General features: G+C 46.8%; 1 protein-coding gene across 5 annotated transcripts in view; it reads left to right on the forward strand.

Annotated features, from left to right (window-relative positions):
• The window catches only part of GRIK4 (glutamate ionotropic receptor kainate type subunit 4), a 478,818-nt gene that overhangs the window by 309,339 nt on the left and 150,156 nt on the right, over positions 1 to 19,323 (forward strand). For 4 of the 5 annotated variants that reach the window (XM_053670672.1, XM_053670675.1, XM_053670673.1 and 1 more), the window contains 2 exons: positions 3,151 to 3,315; positions 16,997 to 17,094. In XM_053670672.1, the coding sequence (XP_053526647.1) occupies positions 3,151 to 3,315; positions 16,997 to 17,094 (263 nt within the window). The remainder of the gene's footprint in view (positions 1 to 3,150; positions 3,316 to 16,996; positions 17,095 to 19,323) is intronic. The other variant, XM_053670674.1, reaches the window with a different exon arrangement.

Consider the following 19,323-nt stretch of genomic DNA (forward strand, 5'->3'; position numbering starts at 1 on the left):
TTCTCTCCCTCTCTCTCTCTCTCTCCTCAGTAAACATATCCTCGAGAGAGAAGAAACTGATCATTGACAGATGAGCAGGAACTGGAGGATCTGTGAAACAGTGAGAGGGATTAAAGCATACAAATTGCCTGTTATAAAAATAGTAATGAGGATGTAGAGTACAGGAAAGGGAACATAGGCAATTCCTGACATTTTAGGTGTCTCTTTTCTATACTCTAGGGCTGGGTCAATGGTTTCTATTACATTTTTAACAGTGAAACATTCTCTTCCACCTAAGATGTGATGTGGAATCCTGACACCTAAAACCCGTGGGTATGCAGCTGTGCTGGTTGAAGCTGGCAGAGGGCTAGGGACCCCTCGGCACCCTCCCCCTTTGCTTGTTGAAGACACCCATGTGAGAATCATTCCTCTAGGCTATCCCCAACCCCGGTTTCTGTTCTCAAAGTCTTCCTCCTAGGACAACACAGTATAATTGTTTAAATTTCTGCTACCTAAGTAACAATCTCATTGTGGTCTTGCTTTTCTAAGGTCAACTGGTGGGAATTTTAGGTGTCTCCAGCCTCTTTAGTCTTATATACATTTACAGTCTGCAGGTGGCCACTTTGCAGGTGGCTAATCCCATCGGGTGGGCATGAACTTTGCTATTTAACTCACAGAAGCCCACTTTATTACTTAGGTCTTGGGATGTATCTCTGTTGTTCAATATATGGCCAACCTCTGTGAATGAAATCTAATCTGTGGGAAAAGGGGACCTTAGTTCACTGTTGGTGGGATTGCAGACTGGTACAACCATTATGGAAAACAGTATGGAATTTTCTCAGAAAAATAAAAATCAGCCTGCCTTTTGACCCAGCAATTCCACTGCTAGGATTATACCCCAAGAATCCTAAAACATCAATTTCAAAGAACCTATGCACCACAATGTTCATAGCAGCACAATTTACAATAGCCAAGAGTTGGAAGCAACCTAGGTGTCCATCAGTAAACGAATGGATCAAAAAATTGTGGTACATATACACAATGGAATTCTATGCAGCAGAGAGAAAGAAGGAGCTACTACCCTTTGCAACAACATGGATGGAACTGGAAAGCATTATGCTGAGTGAAATAGGCCAGGCATTGAAGGACAAATACCATATGATCTCACCTTTGACAGGAAGCTAAACAATAAAACAAACAAGCAAGCAGAATAAAAACCAAGACACTGAAATAGAGAACAAGGGGACAGTGACCAGAGGGGAGAGGGAAGGGAATTTAAGGAGGAAAAAGGGGAGGGATTTGGAGGAACAAGTATGAAAGACACAGGGATGAGGATTTGGGGAAGGGAATGGGAGGGAGGTGGGGAGACAGGGGGGGGCTGGGATGGGAGAAATAGACAGAAAATGTACTTTAAAAATAACTAAATAAAAAAAAGAAAAAATAAAAAAGAAAGAAATCTAATCTGTATTGTTTGATAAGGCTATACAGGTAAAGAAATCTACAAATCAGAAAAAAATGCTTTGTAATATTTTCTGTCCTGGTTTTTGGTTTAGAAAATGGGTCACAATAGCTATGGGAGCAATATATAGAAAAGACAGTGTGGAACCCAAGTCCTTCTGTCCTCACCAGCTGCAGAGATTCAAGGGCCAAGTGCTGGTGAAATCCATTTGCCTTGATTCCCCATATTGCTTTTCTGAGTCTTCAACTTCTAAAAGATAAACTTGATATTTCTTTTATCTTCTGTAACAGCCTTACTGAGATATAGTTCTTATACCACATAATTGATTTATTTCAGTATATAATCTAGTGGTTTTTAATGTGTTCAGAGTTGTGCATCCCTCACTGCAATCAATTTTAAAACATTTTTATATCCCCAAAAGAAATACCACATGCACTAGCAGCCACTCTCCATTTCCCTCCAGTTTCAATCCCCCAGCCAACCCGCAATGCCAGTAGGCAACCACTAATCTGCTTTCTGTATCTGTAGATGCACTTATTCTGGACAGTTCGTGTAAGTGGAATGATGACATGTGGTCCTTTGTGGCTGACTTTTTCAGTTAGCATAATGTTTTCAAGGCTCATCTGGGTTGTGACATGCATTAGTACTTCATTTCTTTTTATTGTCAACTAATACTCCCTTATGTGGCTATGCCACCATTGTCTTTATCAGCTCTCCAGTTGAAGGGTGTTTCGGCTTCTCTGCTTTTTGCCTATTATGAATAATGCTGCTATGATCATTTGTGTAAAAGTTTTTGTGTAGAGATTTTAAAATTTTAACTTCTACCAAGAGAATAAATAATATTAATAGTTAGATTTACTGAGTGCTTACCATATACCATGTACTGTGCTGAGCACTTTATACAAACTGTTAGTGTAATCTTCACAATAGCCCAAGAGCCCAAGGAATTGGCTGTCTCTCCATTTTACAAATGAGGAAACTGAGGTCCTATAGACAATATAAGGTGGAGCTGAGACTTGAACTCAGTCCCTATGATACTATAACACTGGTCTTTAATACCACTTGTAGAAGTTTGACAGCTATTGATACCACGCTACTCCACTAAGTAAACATCATTCACACTGATTAAGTCACAGATTAAATTTATACAATGTGTCACTTTCTTGTATTATCTTTGTGCATTTTCACACCAACCCAATGTCCAGTGGGTACAGGTCCAGAGAGACAACATGACTGCCTGGGTGAGTTGGCTCCTCAGGGTCAGCAGCATCTTGTGGCTGCTCCTTTACATCACAGCTCTCAACCTGGCCTCTTTTAACTATCTTTCACCTCAGGGATAGTTTCTCATATGCCACAAATAGCATTTCTGGAGAACAGTTACTGTCCCCCTTCCTTTGCACACACATACCTGTATAGCACAGGGTGTCACCATGCTTGGGCCAACAGGCCTAATCAGACAGTCTCAGTGGCCTGCAGTGACATGAGAAGGCTCCTGAGGTGGACGCACCTTAGAATTCACTGCTGCACCTGGTTGCAAACCAAGACCCTCAGGATGTGAGGACTTACTTCGAGGACAGTTCTGAGGGTGGCGGGGTCGTGGGGAGGGTGATGCTGGAGCTTCCTGAAAAAATGCGGCAGTTGTGGGAGACTGGACAAGAGGAGGAGTAATGGTAGGGGGTACCAACTGTCTCCATGTTGTTGCCTGCCCACAGCTGCTATCTTGGATGACCCCATGGAGTGCAGCCGAGGGGAGCGGCTCTCCATCACTCTGGCCAAGAACCGCATCAACCGTGCTCCTGAGAGGCTGGGCAAGGCCAAGGTTGAAGTGGACATCTTTGAGCTTCTCAGAGACAGCGAATATGAGACTGCAGAAACCAGTACGTAGAATGGGCAGGGCTGCCCTCTGCTTTTCTTTGCTGTCAGAGGAGGGACTGGTGTGTGCATGAGCTGCACCCATCACCGGGCCTGTGATGTAGGCATCCTGAAGGGAGGGAAACAAGTACCAGGAGGCCCTGTACTTCATCTGGATGAGATTCCCAGGTTTCAATGGTGAGTCATGGATAGAGTAGCATTAAGACAGGCTACTCATTCATTCATTTATTTACCCATTCATTAATTTCTTTATACATTGATTCATTCATCCTCCTGGACATTTTGCACACAAATCCCCAAGTGAAACATTTTATGTGATTAAGATAAGAGATACGGCCAGCTCAAAGGTAGCTTAGTCATTGCACATCTGACTGCCTGTCTTGCTTTCTTGAGCTGAGAGCAGCATTGTGAAGAAACTGGAACTTAGGATGGAGCTCAGTTTTCCATTCTGTGGGTAACCTCAGTTTCTTCATCTGTAAAATGGGAAGGCTGGGATCCACTCTGAAATTTGTGAGATTTAGATGACTGAAAATATAGGAAAACTCTCTGTGAATTACAATGCTTTACAAACATACCTAGTAGGTCACTCAGGTCACATGTAATGAGCCCCAACTCTTGCTGGACACTGCTTTAAATTCACCCAACGACCCAAGAGTTCAGGGCTATTACCGCCCTTCACAAAAGAAACCAAAGTTGATAGATTAGAACATTAAGGAAGCTGGCCTTCTGTGTGTGGATCCAGCAGTGCTCAGATCTGGGCTATTAGGACCACATGAGAAGAAACACTTTCAAGCGTGGAAGGTAGGCTATCCAGAGAGTATAGCCTCTGGAGAGGCAGCAGCCCTCTCTCTTTGTCTCACACCTTCTTTAATGCTCTGAACTATGGTCAGGCCAATTACTGGATAATTGGCCCGACCTCAGAATTAGTCAATGGCTGAGTGAGTTCTGGATCCTGAACTCTCTTCATTCACCTGCAAGTCCCATGCTCAATGCTCTATACTTCCCCTGGAATTCTCTGGCATGCCGCTGATACTACCTTGATAACTTCATAAGATGAGATTCCAAGTGGTCTGGCAGCTAGAAGCTAAGCTGGAAACAAACAGCTGCAGTTTAGAGGGAAGGGTAAGAGCTCCTTAGCCCAGAGAGATGATAACATCTATTCCTGATACTTAGAATCCCATGTCCTCCCTTGCTAGCCCAATTCAACTTTAAACAACACTCAATGGCCAAACAGGCAAAACAAACAAAACAAGGTCCTGCTCAAGTTCGTATATCAGACACCTGGTGTTCTGTATGTGGATCCGGCAGTGCTCTGATCTGGGCTATTAGTGTTGCCTAAGAAGAAACATTTTCCCTGGCCCAAGCACAAAAGGCAGGGTATTCCAAGAGTGTAGGATGGGGAGGCAGTGGCCCTCTCTCTTTGTCCCAGAGCTTCTTTAATGCTCTTTCAGTAGTGGATCCATGATCTTTCTCTGCTACTTTGGCTTATTCATCATGTACCTGCCGCATGATGGCCATCCAGGTCCTATTTACTCTTTGTTTATTCACTCAGGAAACTGTTATGGAGCATTTACTCGATTCCAGACATGACCCAGGATATCATGCTTTGGGAACAATGCAAAAAAAACAAGACAGACACAATCTCTGCCCTCAGGTGGCTTGCAGTCTCTTTGGTGTGCACACCAGTGGTAGATTTGATCAGTGTCTCTTGGTTTGGATTTCCAAGGAAGAGGGGCAGATTGGTTCAGTTTATTTGCTGTGGCTGGTCTCACAAGTCACCAGTGTTGGCCAAATGGTCTAATAGCCACCCTGGCAGAGAATCTCTACCCTAGGAACTGGGTGTAGCTTCTTACCACACAGAATGGGGCTTTTGAGGCCAGCAGAATCTATGAACACAGATTCCTCCAGAATAGGGCTTGGGGGAGCAGGTACCTGAAATTATCGTTCTCTTATTAACTTGGTCAGTCAATTTTTGTTTAGTGAGTGTCTCTTATACACTTTGTTAGGTAATAAGGTTTCAATAGGGAGCACAGAGAAATCCTAGTTATCATAGAGGTTCCATTCTAGTACACTGAAAGGAAGGTTAAACTTTCTTGGGATCTTCCAGTTGAAATCAGAATACCAGCAATGACTATTAATGAATCTGCTAGCCAGTCTGTAGTGCTTCTTTTTCCAGGAAGGCAGGTCTCAGACTAGGGTCTAAATTTCTAAATTGCTCCTTAGTCTATACTTTAAAAGCCAGATCCTTCTTCCTTTTCTTTGTTTCTCCCAGGCTTCCCTGGCAGAACAGAGAGCATAGATTGTCCATTGCTGATGGGGATCATTAGCAGATATAAATTTTTCCCTTTCATGGCCCATGATCCTGGCTCAACAAAGTGAGTACATCTAAAATATTAAGCCAGATGAATCAGGAATAAAGGAAACTGACATCTTTATTCCACATTACAGAGCTCTGGGGCATCTTTCTGATTCCCTTCCTTTAGGCACCAAATATTTTATTAGCAAGTGGCTGCTGGTTCAACTTTTACATCTCAATACATTTGAGACATGATTAGCATTTGTTAGAAAGAAGAGGCTTTTAGATCATTTTACCTCAAAGGCCTTTCATCTGAAGCCAGAGCTGCTACCCCACAGTGGATTTTAAACACTACCCAGATAGTTCTTAGAAAGGTTCCATCCCAGCTCTTTCCCTCCCAAAGTAGGGGGACAGGAAGTTGTGAGGCTGGTGCTAGGGCAGGATGGGACTTCAGTGGCAGTGTTGGGGGAGGAGGTGGGAGGGAGACAGGAGGCCCGGATGTGGGAGGAGCTATAGCTCTGTGATCCCTACTTTGCCGAGACTGTGTGGTATAATGAGGGGGAGCATGGATTTTAGAGTCAGAATAAACTGGTTTAAATTCTGGATCTACTACTGTTACCGAACAACAAGAGGTCCGAGGGAGGGGCAATACAATATTTGGCCCACCTAGGGATGCCCAAAACTGCTATATAACAGGGGCCCCTCCCAAAAACAAAATACTAAAATCTACTGGGCCCTTCTGTCCGCCGCCAATTGGAAAGACATCTCCCAATGCCAGAGATTTGTGAAAAGGAAACAAAATGTTTATTTAATGCTATTCAGGCCTAATGCCACCACTAAAATATCAAAGTCCTTTAGGGTATACACCTACACCCACACAGCGCTCCCTTCTCCCACTGTCCCAACTCCGGGTACAGTAAATCAGGAAAAGAGCACACGTCTGTGTTGCAGGCTGCTGGCACCATCAGCTGTGTCACTGTGCAGGATCTCGAGTTAATCCAAAGTACTGCGGTACCCTCTCATGGTCCACTGGCAAGAGTCCTTTGTACCCAGTTCCAGTCAAAGTCTCTCTTGCTTTCCAGGCCACGTGGCCAAAGGGGGCACCCCAAAGCCGCGTGGGCCTCTTCTACCAAAGCTGCAGGGGTTCACACTCCACCAAAAGCATGTGGCTTTCTTCTTCACCTGGCTGCAGGGATCTCCATTCTGGCAAAGCTGCGTGGTTTTCCCTTTCACCTGGGCAGTTATTGCCTCATGTCCTGGAGCCAGTCTTTTCCAAGCTCTCTCACAGGCCTTCACTCAGGAGCGCAGCCCCTCGTTACATCTTGAGTCCTCAAGCCCTTCTCACTCAGGAGTGCAGACCTTAGTTACATCCTCCTGAGTCCCAGTCTTTCTCACTCAGGAGTGCAGCCCCTAGTTAAATTCTGAGTCCAAGCCCTTTTCACTCAGGAGTGCAGACCTTAGTTACATCCTCCTGAGTCCCAGTTCACTACCTTCTCCCTCAGGAGTGCAGCCCCTAGTTACATTCTGAGTCCAAGCCCTCCTCACTCAGGAGCGCAGCCCCCGTTACATCCTGAGTCCAAGCCCCTTCTCACTCCGGAGAGCAGCCCTTAGTTACATCCTGAGTCTCCAAGCCCTTCTCACTCAGGAGAGCAGCCCCTAGTTCCCATCTTGAGTCCCCCTTCCATCCTGAGTCCCCGCTAGTTCCACCTTTCAAGCTCTCCCTTCTCCCTGGCTCCAAACTTGGCCACAGCTATTTAACATATCTATGAAACCAGTTAAAGGTTATAGATATGTTAAATAATCATCCTCCAGAGGTTAGCTGCAAAACTGTTGCTATGCAAAATAGCTCTCAATGGCCCTGGCTCCATTCTTTCTTCCCCCTGTGGGGGGGAGGGGGGTGAGGACATCTTATATGTCTCTCCAATATTTCTGTACACTTTGAATTCTGGACACTATTCCAAATCTTTTTGGGGGCCCCCCCTTGGCTGCACCCTGTATCACTTCCACCACTGCCCTTTCACCATCATTACCTTAAGCTTCTTGATGTTTGACTTTCTAACTCCCTCTACATGGCCCACAGATCTGAAACAAGACAGACAGATAAGACCTGTTAGATCTTCTCCCCTCCATCCTGGTCCTTCTCTCCTTATCATCCTTATCCATCTCAGCCTTTTTGGTGCAGGGAGCTCCTGTGGGCCTTGCCCTCTCCTGTTCCTCTAGATCAGTGTGTATCCTGAGGCTAATGTGTCAGTATTTAACTAGGCGGCCCAACCTCTTATCACCCAAACACCAGGAGGCTTGCTCCCTGCTGCTGCCAGAGCCAGTTTGAGGTTCTTTATTGCAGAACTAGAAGCAGGGGAATCCCAGTCTTTGCCTAGGTTTGTCTCTGGGAAGCCAAGAATGTGGTCAGCCACCTACACTATTTCCCCTAGAAGGGGGAAGCATGTGCTCTGGGCCCAGTGGGCTTAGAGGGAGCAAGGCATGTTTGGGTGCAGGACTGCTCCCTCTGCACAAGCTCTCAGGCTTCCTGCAGACTCTGTGGGCATTACCCCAGTGATTCAGAGTTGTGTCTAGTGAGGGGTAGTTTCCTTTCACCAGTTCAACAGAATGAATCTAGGTCAGCTTAGAGAATATAAGAGAGAAGACAGAAGAGAAGGCATCGTGATGAATGATTCAGCAAACATTCCTTGCTCCCCTTCTCTGAGTTACCAGCATCACTTGTGTATAATATGGACTCAGAAATGCATTGAATTACAGTGCTTAGAAATTGTGTTTCAACCTCCGCATTTTACAGACGGGGAAACTGAAAACGAGGCAGTTAAAACCACACACCTGACAGGCGGCATAAATCACAGTAGCTCTGCTGTGAGCTTCCCAGTGAGTGGCTCAGACGAGGACAGAGGGAGGTCAGAACCAGGCCTGAGGGGTCACTGGGTAGTCAGGTAAGGTCTCCAGGCTGGGCCTTGGTGTGTGGGATAGGTGACAAGAGCGGGCATTCGGGCAGAAGGCACAACAGTATGAGCAAAGGCTAAAGTGGGAGAAGTACAGAGGACCTGAGGACGTAGTGACAGTGGGCCTGGCTAAACCAGGTGTTTTCTCAGGGGCAGTGGTGAGGGCCAGGGTGAAACAACAGTCTAGAAGAGCAATCAGAGCTCAGGTGCTGATTGATCCAGGATCCTCCTTCTGGCTCCACCAGCACCAAGAACTTACCTTCCATGCTTCAGAGTCTTTAACATAAGAATGTTATCTGTAACATTCTTATGTAACATAAGAATAGTAAGAGTTCTTATTTCATGAGGCTTAAAATGCTGAGGATTAAAAGACTGAGATCAATGCAAGTCCTAAGGTGAACTCTTAATAAATGTGATCTATCATTATTAGTAGTAGCAGTATAATTAGTATAATAACTCCTCCCTCATGGGGTGACTACGAATTTGGGTGGTAGCATGTCCCCTGGCCTGGTGCATACACATGGGGGGCTCCCCCTCCCCAGGTAAATTGGTGCTGCTGCTCAAAGGGCACTTTGGGGCCAAGGGTGAAGGCTTGGAATGGCCTACTGTGGGTCATGTTCTGGGATGCCCCATGTGGCAACCTGGCACTACCCCTTTACACACGCCTCTTGGCTGAGTGGCCAGCAAGGCCAGGTGCCGAATGCATTGTCCACTGCTGGACAGCAGAGAGTAGAAGGCCCTGGCAGGCATGGGCACAGGGCTAGTGGTGACTTGACATTGACCCAGGCCCCTGTGCCTTGCTCTGAGATAGGCAGGCTTCACTCTCTGCTCAGCATTTAGCACAGCCAGGCACAAGGAGAGACAGTGCCACCCCCATCTCCCCCCACACTCCTCTCTGGCTTCAGAGCCTGAAGAGTTTTGATGTGAAGGACTCTGAATTCTCCCAGCCCCTCTGGTCCATAGAGCTGTCAGCTCCAGGTGCAGAGTCTGTTCACCACAGAGGGCTCAGAGAGAAGCGGAGAGTGAGGGGGCCAGGTTTCCTGTGCAGGGAGCTGCCCCATTCCTGGAGGGCAGACAGGTAGGGGGCATATGGTGAACCTCTCTGGACCTTCTGCATCACAGGCAGACCCTTGTCTACCCTGGGAAGACTCCAAAAAGCATCAAGTTCCCATGAGTCCCTCCTGTCCAGACCAAGTTTCTGAGGGCACTTGGAACCCAGGCTAGGTGACAACTTGAGGGGAAGAGCTCCCCCTTGTCACAAAATCCCACTGGGGTCTTTTCCTTAGCAGCTGCTCTGACAGCCGCCCTCCCTTTACTCTGCGAGCTGGGAAGCTCTGTGGTACTGCCCACATCACCCACGTTTTCTGGTTTCTTCCCTGCTCCTGGAGGAGGGGTGGGGGGAGTGTACCTGCTGCCCGACCGTCTTGCACGCAGGCTGCTCAGAGCCCTGGCAGAGGTGAAGGTCAGGGCCTGCAGACTCCGTCCCAGAGGGCTTCAGTAAGCAGTTCTTACTTCTAGGGCATAAGGGCACCCTTCACAAGGAGTGAAAGAGCAACTCTCAGACCCCAGCATGTTCCTAGGTGATGGCTGCTGGGAAGGTGGTACTTCAGTTCCACTGGACTCATTCTGGGTTATTGCAATTCAGCTGAGCAAGCATCTATCGCATAATTTCTGTGTACCAGGACAGAACAGATGTGACCCCTGCCCTCAAGGGTGTCCAATCCAGTGAGGAACATGGGAGATGGACACTCGGAAAAGCAGGCCCAGCTCCACCAAATCCTTGAGGCCAGGTGTTTTTAGAATCCAGGAGTTTCTATATATTGGAAAGGGGCTTGGGGCAAAGTCCCATACTCAAACAAATGCATCCCTATACTCAAATACTCACATATTAGAAAGAGCTTCACATCTGTCTTTCTAGATCAGATTTTACTACTAGATGAGTTTGAAAATCATTCAGTTTCAGAGCCTTTTGGATTTTGTCATTTGGAATAAGAGATTTTGTCTTCTATAAGAATTTATTTTTTAGGAGAAAATTCTCTGTTGAGACCCAACATAACAAGCTAGCTTAGGGCAGAAACTGGCCAGGAATTCAGAGAATAAGGAATCTGACTCAGAGGGGCAATATGACTTGAGGAGGGTGTGGAAAGGTGCCCTCTTGCCTGGGGGGAGGTCTGAGCTGGGCGCTGGGGGACCCGGGAAGAAGTTTGCCAGGCAGAGAGGCAAGGACAGGGCTAGGCCAGGGTGGTCTGGGTACTAAGGGACTCCTTCTCAGAAAAGTATTTTAAGTGAAGAAAATAAAATAGATAGGATGATCAACAAAATGAAGTATATGGAGAGAGTTAAAATATTTTAAGTAATATATTAAAATATGTGCTTTTGTATTAATATATTAAATATCCAAACCTAATATCAGGTGTAACTACTAGTATAATTTTGAATTGCTTTTGAATATACATTATATTTCAAGACACCTACAACATTGTAAAATGGTATGATAACACTGTGCTGTCTGTTGGTGACAAAGACACAGGTGCTTTGCCTAAATTCAGCATTGAAGGAAATGTTAAATTTCAGCCAGGAGTTAGAGAAAGCAATGTTATTTTTTACCCCCACCAAATATTCACGGTCTACTGTGTTTTACCCTCAGGTCTCAGGCAGCAGATTAAGAAGCCCTGACCTAGGCAGAAAGAAATAGTTGGCAACAGGCTCAGCCAGGAAAATAGCGAGCTCTAAAGGGAACTCTGTGAAGAGGGAGGCGCTGTGGGAGAAAGAGTTTGAAGGGCAGGATCTTGAGGAGGTCACATCCATTTAGAGTACTTGCTCATCAAAAAAATGCTGTATGACATTTTATTTTTTATAATGTCATATTGTAAAATGAATATATGCTCATTATGGAAAGTAAAGAAAAATACAGAAGAACATCATTGTGTTCCAGTGGCCAAGACAATCTCTGTTAACATCCCAGTTAATCACCATTAACCAATGTGAGCTAAGTCACACGGTTAGGAACTAACCCTGAAGTCAGGGGTTCAGTGTTTGAATCCTGCCTCTGCTCTTTCACTTTTCTGTCCCATTGTCTCATTTGTGAAATGAAGATGACAATAATAGTACCTATCTCATCAGGTTGTTTTGAGAAATAAGTCAATACACATGAAGTGCTTAGAATGGGTCATAATTAGCACCTAACAAATGGGGGCTTTTATAACATCTTCTAGTCATTTCTCAGTGCATAACTATTTTCTGTATTGGCTTAGCTGTAGCCTTCATATAATTTTATACTTTGCTTCTTTCTCTTAATTTTATTACAGAAACATCTAAGTTCTATTATAAACTGTGTTTAAGTATGTGACCTAAGCTTTAGATAACTGTGGAGGCGAATTTGCTTGCAAGTCCCCAGTGTCCCACAGATGAGAGTAAACATGACTGAGACATGATCTGATCTGCTTGGGGAGGAGAGGTGTCTGATCCCTCAAAAAGGAAGAGCCAAGAGCCCCCTGCTCAAGAGGATTTTATTGGGTTCATTTGCAGAAGAATACAAATAAGGATCAAACGATAGATATCATTCAAAGAACTATGAGGGCTTATTCTCAGTCAGGGCCAGATAGCTAATGAGCCATAAAACTTTGAGTAACAAACTTCTTGCTTGGACCCTTACTATTTAAATGAAAGCATTCTAAACAAAGCAGCTTTCACAGGATTTTTACATATTCTTTCTTATGCCTGATTTACCCCAGATACCCACCCTTTCCAGCACAGGGCTGCACCACCTTCCCCATCAAAGGATTTTAGGCTTAAGTGGATTAGAGCCAGGCTATGGTTCTCCCAGACGGATATGGGGACTCGGGCTATGTCAAAGCCGAAGCTGGGGAGGAGGGGAGAGTCCATTACTCTTTGTTTCAGCCCCCGCCAACAAGTCCTTCCATGATGGCCTCCCAAGTGACTGTGTCTGGCCTAGGTTGCCCTTCTCTGAGGGGTCGTACCTGCCATGAACATCGACGATGCTTTGGGGACAGGGAAAGAAGAATAAGCAGCACTTGCTGCCAGAGACAAGCTTTGTCTCCTGTGGCCCACATTCTGGAGCTCGCACACTTAGCCATGGGGGCTAGTTACAATTCCTGAAACCAGGCAGGGTGGTTCCCAACAGATAACTACTCCATATGACTAGACATTTAGTTTATTTCCAGTTTCCCATGGAAGGTGTTGGACAGGCTTCCGTTGGTTCAACGACCATTGACTGAGGGACCTTACTCTGAGGGAGGGAGGCCCTGCTCTATGTGTGGAGTGTGCAGACATAAACATGGCAAGCTTTTTGCCCATCAGGAACACATTAATCGATGTTTTAGGATTATACTGTACCTCACAGTTTGGAGAACAGATTGCCAAATGAAGAATCCTGGAGACAGATACCTGTTAAGAGACAGGTAGTAAATGGGGCTGACCTGTAACTGTGACAGTGGGGGTAGGAAGGAAGGAATGGCCAGGCATGAAGTTTGAATGGCCATGACCTGGGCCCTGACTGGTATAGCAGGTTAATAGATTCAGTGAGCAAAGTTCAGGCAGTCAAGGGTGACTGCAGTTTTGATTTTGAGGAGCTAAGGGGAAGAAGTGCAGTGGTTAAGCACTTATGATGCCAGATGGAGCTCCAAGTTCAAGCCCAGCTCTACATATGATCTATGTGATATTGACAAGTTATTGAAATTTTGTAAGCCTCAGTTTCCCCATCTGTGAAGTGGGGATAATAACAAATCTTCTTCCTAAAAGTGAAGGCCAAATCCGATAATGTATGGAAGGTACAGTAGGTAGCAAATACGATGCAGTGGGCACAATATAAAGAGGTGTAGGGCATATCAGTACCACTTTAGGCATTTTGTAAGTACTAACTCATTTAATTCTTACAACAAGCCTATGAGAAAGGAGCCGCCAGTGTTTCAGTTTGAGAGATAAGGAAGCAGGCCCAGAGAGATTCAGTAACTTGCTCACGGTCTCCCATCTAGTAAGGGACAAAGCCAAGACTCAAACCCAGACAGTCTTGCATCAGAGCACATGCCCTGAGACTGTGTTTCTGCCTCCCTGCTGTGGACATGAGTGAGTGGCTTTGCTCTAGTGAAATCAGCAGGAGGTTAGAACTTGGTTATACAACCCAGGACATAGGTCAGAGTGTAGGATCACCTGGGCAGAGATAAAGGTGGAAGCTGCAGGCAAGGGTGAGATTGCTGAGGTAGAGGAGACATGGATAAAATACGAATTCAGCAGGTGGCAGAAGGAACAGGAGCTGGCAGAGAAAATGAAAAAGTGATGAGAAGAGTGGGTGAAAATGAGGGTTGGAAAGAGTTATAAATGTGTAAAGCACAACTGCATTAAATGTGTCAAACTGAAGCAAAGAGAGCAGGATGAGAGCGGAGAAGAAGGCACTAAGTTACCTTGGAAAAGCAGATGTGTTACAGAACAGAGGTCGGGGGGGCAATATTTGGCCCACCAAGGGGTGCCAAAAACTGCTACAGAACAACGGGGGCCCCCTCCCAAAGATGGTATACTAATACCTACTGGGCTCGTGTGTCCGCCACCAGTTGGAAAGACATCTCTCAATGCAGAGATTTATGAAAAGGAAACAAAAGGTTTATTTAAAGCTGTACAGCCCTGGCTGGTATAGCTCAATGGATTGAGCATGGGACTGTGAACCAGATTATTGTGGTTTGATTTCCAGTCAGGGCACATGCATGGGTTGCAGGCCAGTTCCCAGCAGGGAACACATGAGAGGCAACCATACATTGATATTTCTCTCCCTTTCTCCTTCCCTTCCCCTCTAAACATAAATAAATAAGATATTTTTAAAAATAAAGCTGTACAGACTTAAAAGTAGTGACCCAATGTCCCCATTAAAATCTCAAAGTCCTTTAGGATAACCACAGATGCCCACAGCGGATCCTTCCCCCCTGCCATAATTCAGAGTACCATATCTCAGGAAAAGAAGCACACATCTGTGTTTCAGGCCACTGGCTCCATCAGCTATGTCGCCATCCAGGCAGAATCTCCAGTTAATCCAAAGTCATGTGGCACCTTCTCACGGTCCACTGGTAAGAGTTCTTTCACCCTCCTTCCAGGCAGTCTCTCCTGCTTCCCATGCCATGCCATGTGGGCCTCTTCTACCAAAGCTGCAGGGGTCTGCACTCTGACCAAAAGTGTGTGGCTTTCTTCTTCACCTGACTGCAGGAATCCCCATTCTGGCAAAGCCGAGTAGTACTCTTTCAGCTGGGCAAGAGGGGGTCCTAACTCTGCCCAAACCTCATGGCTCTCTCCCTCAATGGCTGCAGGGGTCTGCACTCTTCCAAAACAGTGTGGCTCTCCCCTTCACCTTGCCAAGAGGGGATCCTTACTCTGCTGAAACCATTTGGCTCTTTTCCTAATGACTGCCATGTCTGGGTTTAAATCCCCCGGCTCCAGCCCTCCTTTGCAACCCCATTTCCAACTCCTCCCACAATTGGTTACACCTGCCAGGACTCCCATATTATTCCAAGTTTACCGGGCTGCCATCATTAGTCTGGGCAGGTATGGCCCCATGGCATGGAGCCAATCAACTCCAAGGTCCCACACAGGCCCTGTAACTCAGGGGACCTGCCCATAGTTACATCTTGGGTGGAAGTCACTTCCTTCTCCCTGGCTCAAAGCATGGCCACAGCTATTTAACATATCTATGAAACCAGTTAAAGGTTATAGATATGTTAAATGACCATTCCAGAGGTTAGCTGAGAAACTTGCTACGAAAAACGATTCTCAATGGCCCTGCTCCATTTGTCCCTTCCCCCAACTGACACCTGGGGGTGGTGGTGAGGACATCTTAATATTTCCTGGACACCCTGAGTTCTGGACCCCATTCCAAATTCTTTTTTGGGGAAGCCGTCCTCGTGGCTGTGCCCTGTTACAGATGTAGTAAGACGAGGTAGGGTAGGGCCCTCAACTGTGCAGGACTGTGAAGAGATTGATAGACACAGGAGGTGCCTATGAGAGAGTAGAATGAACACTGGGTGGGTTCCACAGACCTGAACTCCAATGCTGGCCCTGACCTTGACTGGGTGTGTGACTTTAGGGGAGTCACTGAACATCTCTAGGAACTGAGACCACCCTTGAGGCTGTGACAGGGAACTGCTGGCTGATGAGCTTAGGCATCCAGCAGGCATAAGAATGATGTTCGCTGCCATCACATGAGATAACTTACATGGAAGTAGCTTGAATTTTGAAGTGCATTCTTCAAAGTTACAGCCTGGTCATACCTGTGGGGATGGTTCTCACACTTAGCACTGACAGATCTCCCTCTCTCAGGTACCACTGTCCCCAGCCTCTTGGGCAGCTGACATCTGTGGTATTGCAGGACCCCTGCTTGAGCTGCAGAATGAGAACAGACCTTGCAAATCTATCCTTCAGGTGGGATTTGAACTCTGCTCCGCCTCACCACCTGTTCCCATTTAAGGTCATCACTTGTTTATGTGGCCTTCAGTTAGGACTCTACCAGGGGTGGCTTTGTAGCTGACTCAACAAGGAACAATCCTGGACTGTCCCTTTGACTCAGTTTACTGGCTTGGGAAATGGCTCTGCCTAACTTTGATGTGAGTCAGAGGAAAATGTGCCCAGGATCAAAATTTTTGAGTTTTGAGGAGAAGGACGTCTTACAAGGAAACAGTGCATGTTCTGAGGGGTGGCTCCTTTGTTCTAATCTGACTGTGTGTGTCCTGAGAATTAGCTCATGTTTTCTCTCCATCTAATTCCTCCTTTTTCTCCCATCCTCCTCAGTGTGTAGTATTTTATCCTCAATAGACTTAGACTCTGCCTCTTCTGACTGCCTGTCCCATTGCCCATCTGTCCATCCACTCACTCCATGAATATGAAGTGGGCACTTACTAGGGCCAGAAAGTGTGATGGGCACCAGGAAAGGGAAAGGGGGGACTGGGAGAAAGTATGGCTCAGCTCCTGCCCTTGAGGGGTTTGAAATCTAACGAGAACAGAAAGAAAGCTAAATGACAACCCATTGCAGGCGGGCAGGAAGGAAACTGCAGGGTTCACCATAAGCCTGCCTTTGGTTGCAGCTCAGTGATTTATATACCCTGCTGGTTGTAGCTGTATGTTCTCACAGTCTGTGTCATTACCTCACTTAATACCATCCATGAACTCCAGCAAAACTGGCCTGGAGCCTCAAAGTCCAGGGGAAGGAAGGCATTGAATTTGGAACTCTGTGTGTGTGTGTGTGTGTGTGTGTGTGTGTCTGTGTGTGTGTGTGTGTGTGTGTGTGTCTGTGTGGTGGGGGCAATAGACAGGGATGGGTGGAAAGGGAGGGGCAGTGGCATGAGGCTGGAGGCCTCAGAGGGCGGGGCCCAGGCAGGGCAGCTTGTCCACACCCCCCTGATGGGCACCTTGTTTCTTTTCTTTTTTCCCTGCTGCTGGCCACAGTGTGTCAGATCCTCCCCAAGGGGGTGGTTGCTGTCCTGGGACCATCCTCCAGCCCTGCCTCCAGCTCCATCATTAGCAACATCTGTGGAGAGAAGGAGGTGAGTGCTGGGCCAGGTGGGGGACCGTTCTACAGGCTGACAGCCTGTGCACCAAGAGGGTACAGAATGTTCAGGGCTGGAAGTGCCTAGTGTGTGTCACAAACAACATAAGCAGAACTACAAATCAAAGGAATGGCCCTTTGTTGGACATGTACCTTTATTTTCCAGGTTGTTTGAACGTAGTGGACTCAGAGGAGAGCTTTGACAATAGGATTTTGAAGCTGAGCTCTTTAGAGTCTCAGGGCTCTTTGGGGGTGGGAGGCCTTGGTGGAGGTGGGCAGAGGGAGAAGTTGGGGATGGTGGCGGTCCGGGGGAGGCCGAGAGGGCAGAAGCCTGAGCTCCTCATGACCAGATTGGTGGCTGTGTGTTTAGATGTCGGGATTCTGGGGAAGAAGGCATTGCTACATTGGATTGTTAAAATACAGTTTGAAAACCTTTGTTTGATAAGTTCTCCAGAAAGGAGATTTTATTTTGCTTTCTTCCTCATTCACCAGTTCCAGCATTGACTTATCAAATCAGTAAATTTCCTGAGGTACCTCCTTCAACTGGAATCTCTCCCTTTCGAAGTGTGAAGTCCATTCCTCTAGATCTAGTTCTAGTTGCATGTGAGATGAAGATGGCAGGGTGAGTTTCTGAGGGACAGCCTGCTCCTGAGTTCATCGACTCTTTCCTTCCTTTGCTCCCAGAGAAAACAAATGAGAAAGTTCAGGGGTTCTGTCTGTTGAGGAGATCTTTCCCAGTCCTTTCTGAAATCAATCCCTTCTTCATGTTCAAGTGTATCCCTGGGGGGCAGTGGTAAGGTGATGGCTTATCCTTTCTCGGCCCCCAAGGTTCTTCAGGAAGAGATGGAGCTTGGTGGTTTGGGGCATGAGGACAGGGTCTGGGAGGGAGAGGGCAGAGAGCAGAGGGAGGGTCAGTCTGTCTTCTACCTGTCCCAGGGGCCAGTAGGTTCTGGTTCTTAGAAATAGGGCAGGACACCTCTGCAGACAGGAACCTCCTTAGCTAGCAGCCCCTGCAGAGGCGGTGGAGTAGCAGACAGGCCTCTGCTTACCCCAGGCCCTCTAGAACCTACTTCCTTTGATGCCACCTCCTTTCTTATGGCCAGAAGGCTGAGCAAGTCTTTGAGGCTTTGAGCAAAATATTTATCTCCCCTGTTTCATGACGCTGCCCTCAGAATTGTCACCCACCCACAGCTGTGCTGCATGGCCAGAGCTTCAGTCCCGGGCTTGGTCTTGCTCTCCCAGTGCCAGGAGCTGCCCCATAGACTGGGCCCTGAAGCCTTGCCAGAAGCCAAGTCCATGTGGACCTCGCCATCTCTCATCCCCTCAGCTGTCCTGAGAGACGACTTCTGAGCCAGCCCAGGTCAAACAAGGAGCTTCTCTTTCACTGTGACCTTTGCCAGCCTCTCCCAGTCCTTGGGCCCAGGAAGTTGAGTCTGAAGTTTAATCTGAATCTTCTTACCAGCCTTCCAGTGATAGCACCAGCTTGTGGCAGGCTGAGTTCCAACGATCGCTGTGATCTTCACATGTGAGATTGCCAAGACTTCCCATTTTCTCTTTGCTGTTCTCACCCTTCCGTTTTTTCTTTCCTCCTCTCTCCCTCCTCCCCATCGTGTTGTCCTCACTGTCCCATACAGTCATCACCCCAACTCCCACTCCATAATGGCTTCCTCTTGGGGTTCAGTAGGTATTTTATCTCAGTTAGCAAGTCTCTGACCCTGTCTGCCATTTTAGACAGGAGGTGGAGACTCTTACTTGCCACCATGTTCCTTGCCCTGCCACCTGCTATGTCCCTGTGTCGTGGATTGGCCAGACAAGTACCCCTCCTTTGGCCATGTTTTTTCCAGAGCAACCTTTGCTCTGTTTCAGATTATGCATTTCTTTTAATATTGTATGAGGCTGAACTGCCTTACACCAGTTTCCATCTCCGAGGAAAAGAAATGGAGCTCTCACCAAAGACTTCATTTCCTTAAATGCTGCTAACATCTCCAGAGCCCTGTGACATCTGCCTTTGTGCCCTCCCCTCCATTATGCTCCCTCTCCTTCTTCTACACATCTTGTAAGGGTTCCCTGGGCTTCATTTGCAATTGCAAATCAATAATGGATTGCTCCTGGTTCTGGGCCATGTCTGCCTAGCTCCATAGAGGAGCTGGCTGCTTCCCCAGCAGCCCTCAAAATGGCAGGCTCTACTGAATTCTCCCACCCCTGTTCCCTCGGAGGGAGACTCTCA

Source organism: Artibeus jamaicensis, unplaced genomic scaffold, assembly GCF_021234435.1.
Source record: "Artibeus jamaicensis isolate MK-2021 breed Jamaican fruit bat unplaced genomic scaffold, CSHL_Jam_final contig_601, whole genome shotgun sequence".
Taxonomy (NCBI): Eukaryota; Metazoa; Chordata; class Mammalia; order Chiroptera; family Phyllostomidae; genus Artibeus; species Artibeus jamaicensis.